The sequence below is a fragment of the Myotis lucifugus genome, unplaced genomic scaffold (assembly GCF_000147115.1).
Source record: "Myotis lucifugus unplaced genomic scaffold, Myoluc2.0 scaffold_652, whole genome shotgun sequence".
NCBI classification, from domain to species: Eukaryota; Metazoa; Chordata; class Mammalia; order Chiroptera; family Vespertilionidae; genus Myotis; species Myotis lucifugus.
Window position 1 is genome coordinate 68,315 of NW_005871700.1, and position 4,283 is coordinate 72,597.

General features: G+C 55.8%; 1 protein-coding gene across 8 annotated transcripts in view; it reads right to left on the reverse strand.

The window, feature by feature from the left end:
• PLCD3 (phospholipase C delta 3) overlaps positions 1 to 3,259 on the reverse strand; it is a 13,492-nt gene extending 10,233 nt beyond the window's left edge. For 7 of the 8 annotated variants that reach the window (XR_002826821.1, XR_002826822.1, XR_002826820.1 and 4 more), the window contains exons 1-4: positions 3,011 to 3,257; positions 2,486 to 2,687; positions 2,189 to 2,333; positions 1,373 to 1,525 (exon numbers count right to left, since the gene is read on the reverse strand). Coding sequence is in view for 5 of the 8 variants with exons in the window: in XM_023746295.1 (XP_023602063.1) it covers positions 1,373 to 1,525; positions 2,189 to 2,333; positions 2,486 to 2,670 (483 nt within the window). In the remaining 3 variants the exon portion in view is untranslated. Of the gene's footprint in view, positions 1 to 1,372; positions 1,526 to 2,188; positions 2,334 to 2,485; positions 2,688 to 3,010 lie in introns of all 8 variants that reach the window. The other variant, XM_023746296.1, reaches the window with a different exon arrangement.
• Between the last annotated feature and the right edge of the window lie 1,024 nt (positions 3,260 to 4,283).

The following is a 4,283-nucleotide window of genomic DNA, read 5'->3' on the forward strand; positions in this document are numbered from 1 at the left end:
CAAGGAAGAGGTTAACCCTCTCTCCCCCCCTGTGCACCCCGGGTGGTCGAATATTAAACCACCCTTTTTCGAGCTTCCAAAAGGGGGGGGGGGGGGGGGGGGCGGGGGGGAGGAAAAGACACACAAAGATGAGTGGTTTCTAACAGAAAAACAAACAAAGAGGAACAACCCAAGAGGTCATCAACAGGGGATTGGCCAATGAGGTCCCTCCAAACATCAGAATCCTTCACAGCAGCCGTTAAAATGATGGAGGCAGCTCGGGATTGAAAGAGAAGCCGCTCCCCAACAAAGATCTCACCTGAAAGAAGTTAGTGTAGAACGCGGAATCAATGACCCTTGTGGTGTAACATTTGAAAGAGAAGAGAGCCATGGGGAGGGGTGTATATGCATGGGGAAATTCTGGAAGGACACACAAGAAATTGCTGAAGATGGTTACTTTGTGTGAAATAGGACAGGAATGAGCCCAAGTGGGGAAAAAAAAACCATTTTCAATTGTATACACTGGTGTACAGTTCAGCTTTTGTTTGCCATATGTATGTTATTTTCATGCTAATAAAAGATCAAATTACACACACACCAGGGTGAGTCAACATCTTCTGCATATTTGGGATAGGGAGTAGGAGGAGAGTTTTCTCAAGGAGCCAGAAAAGAGTGCATATCCTGAGGGGGGCAGATAAAATGCTCTGGGGTTTGGAATGAAAGGAGGCAGGACCACCTCTGGCCAGAATCTGGGGGAGTTTCTAAGGCCACAGGAAGAGGCAGTTTAAGCTGCACCAGAATTATAAGCAGGTGGCGCTGGGCAAGCCAGGTGGCTGGGAAGGGAGCCCCAGGTGGAGACGATGTCAACCAAGACCTTCGAGGTGGGACTGGCTGAGCTCGCAGGGATTCTCTGGGCTGTGAGGCAGAGCAGGGAGGTCAGGGCCAGGTCATGGAAGGCTAAATGCCAGGAGAGAGGGTGGGGTGGGTCTAGTCCAGTGGTTCTCAACCTTCTGGCCCTTTAAATACAGTTCCTCATGTTGTGACCCCAACCATAAAATTATTTTCGTTGCTACTTCATAACTGTAATGTTGCTGCTGTTATGAATCGTAATGTAAATATCTGATACGCAGGATGGTCTTAGGCGACCCCTGTGAAAGGGTTGTTCGACCGCCAAAGGGGTCGCGACCCACAGGTTGAGAACCGCTGGTCAAAGATGGACAGCAGGAGACTGATCAGACCACTGGGTGGCAGATGTCAGACGAAGGCAGGAGCAGGGGAAGGTTAAGGCAGAGAGAGGTGAGGGGTCCTGAACAGGGAAGTGGCATGAGCAGGGGTGGATGCTGGAGCCCAGACAGGCCCTTCCCCACCTACGCTGAGGCTCTGGGGGCATCACCTCTGGGGATGGCAGCTCCTCGGGGTTCTGGGAGTCCAGTGCCTGTGTCACCAGCATGTCCCCCAGGATGGTGCGGAGGTGGCAGGCCATGACAGCCTGCTGTTCCAACCCACAGTGGTTCTCGAGGGAGAGGATGACAGGGTATGGGGACAGCTGTAGGGGGAGAGGCAACAGCGCAGAGTCACTCACCCCTTCTTTCCTCCTCCCATCCCAACCAGAACCCCTACTACATGCAGCCCCAGCTCCTTCAGGGCAGGCCGGCCAAACCAGGGCTCTGGAGAACCCACTGCGGGGAGGGTGATGTGGGACACACCTGGGTGGGGTCAGCCTGTACACGGAGGGACAGAGGTCAGATATGGGGCCTCGGGGAGGAGTGGACTGTCTGGGAGGCTGAGGGCAGCTGCAGGAATGGTTTTCTTTTATAAATGCTCTTTATATGTTAATGACATTGACCATGTCATTAGTATGCAAACTCCCCCTCCCCCTTCGTCATTTGTTGGTGGTAAGATTTGTGTAGCCTGACTGAAATTGCAGTTTTATGTAGACACCATAGTATGCTAAGCTCCTCTCTCTCTCTCTAGCTTCTCTTTATGGCTTACTCTTTGGCAACAATTATTAAAATGTCCTTCCCTCCCGCAAGGTTTTCTCCTGGAAATACTGAGATTTTAATACATTTACTGAATACGAGGGTGGGAGAAGGAAGCCCCTCACTCAGCTTTATTCTACCCCACTGGCCGCTGTCCCAGCCGCACCTGGGCAGGGAGTGATTCTCTGGGCAGGGGTTTCTTCCGGGAGGACTGAGGGGGCTGGGCTCACCGTGAAGGCATGGTCACGCACGGCCTGGACCACATCTCGGAAAAGGATCTTGGAGGTGAGCGTGTGGCCATGGTAGATGACGGGCTCCCCTCCTGGCCCCTCCCAGCAGTCCAGCTCCACACAGCGGCATCCCTGGGCGAAGGCTCTGTGGACAGACAGGCAAGGTGTCATGTGGGTGGCACAGATCAGCGAAACAGACCGGTGGGCCCCCGGAAGCCCACAGTGGGAGCTGAGCCCCACTTTCCCGCCAAACGGGGCTTCTAGAAGGGTTCACTGCCACCCTCCCTGCACGGGTACCTAACGTAGGCCTCAGTGCTGCTGAGCCCCTGAATCTGGGAGTCGGTGAGGTAGGTATTGTGGGAGGAGGAGATAAAGTAGTGGGCGAGGGGCTGATCCATGTCCTGGAACATGCACGTGTGGGCGGGGTTCAGGGCGTCCCCCTCTGGTGACAACAGGTACATCATGAAGCCATCCAGTGTCATCAGCTCGTGCTGCTTGGCTGCAGGGAGGGGCAGAAGACAGCATCAGGATACACAGGGGACCCCCCCTTCCAGCCCCAAATGCTCCAAAGCTCACTCCACTTAGTACTGATGAGCACCTGTCTACCGACTGGACTCGACAAAGTTACGCCAAACCCTACGAGGAAGGTACGTTACTCTGTCAGGTTACAGATGTGGCAGCTGAGTCCGGAATTGGCGAGATCACCTACTCAGGATGGCACCCACAGCCAGGAACAGCAGAGCCCCCTTATCTGGGAACCCAGATCTATCCGACACCACGACCTGGGCTGTGTCGGCCCCAGCCCCTCGGTCAGACCCCCACCTGTCTCATTGAGCTCATAGGTCTGGATGAGCTGCTGGGCGTGGGCCAGCGTGGCGCCGTCCTCGCCCTGGTCCTCCAGGAACTCCAGCAGCTCGGGGGCGCTCAGCACGCGGTCCTCGCCCGAGTACCGATGGAAGATCTCCTCCAGCTCCGGGCGTTTCAGCAGTCGCCGCAGAAACTCCTCAATCTCAGTCCCTTCCAGCCGCTCGTTGTCGGAGTGGTCACACTCCTAGAACGCAGAGGGAGGAACTCAGGAGAGGGGACCCCTGGGGACGCTGGCCTCACTGACACACCCAGCATCTACCATGGCCGGGAAAGCAAATGTCTCCCATTCACAGGGAGAGAAACAGCTAGTGAGGCTCCAGCCTCGCTCAAGGGCACAGCTGGTGACCCGCAGGGCTGAGATGCTCGGGAAGATCTCTCGGGTTCCAGGCCTGTCACTCTGGACCATGACCCACCCTAAGAATCAAGATGTGGGAGGAGCCCTGTTGGTGTGGCTCAGAGGTGGAGGTTCGACCTATGAACCAGGAGGTCTAAGTTCAGGGCACAAGCCCCGGTTGCGGACTCAATCCCCACTAGGGGGCGTGCAGGAGGCGGGCCATCAATGAATCTCATCATTGATGTTTCTATTTCTCTCCCTCTCCCTTCCTCTTTGAAATCAATAAAAATATATATTAAAAAAGATAAAATAAAAGATGTGGGAGGAAAACCAGTGTCCCTGGGGCAGGACTGGGCTCCTGTGCTACACTCCCCTCCTATTCATTACCATCCTCAGATTCCCACATTCACACCCAGGGTCAATGGGCAGCACAGAACTGAGGATCCACATGGAGCTGTCGGGAGGGGCACAGGTGCTGTGGTCCTGTCTTTCAGTGTCACAGGCTGGACACTCAGCAGCATCCACACAGGGGTCTGCCATGCGCTCTGACTGGGCCCTGGATGCAGAGCCCACCCCTGTGTGCCCCGACTGTGCTCCCTCAGGTGTGGAGGCGCCACACACGCCCCAGTGGAGGAGGGTGTGCACGTGGGCCCGTGGGCCCGTGAGCCGACTCCTCCCTCTGCTCCTGATTGCAAACCACACAGGTCACCTGGGCAAAGGGTTTTAAAGAAACGAAAACTACAGCTTCGCTGCTCACTTGGGAGTGGTGGGAGGCCCAAAGTCCTCCCTACCCCTGGGGTCTGCCTGAGGGGGAGGAGAAGCTCTGGGCCAGCACGCCCATCCTGGCCCCATAGCCTCGGGGGAGGGGATGAAGGGAAGGAGACCCAGGTGTGG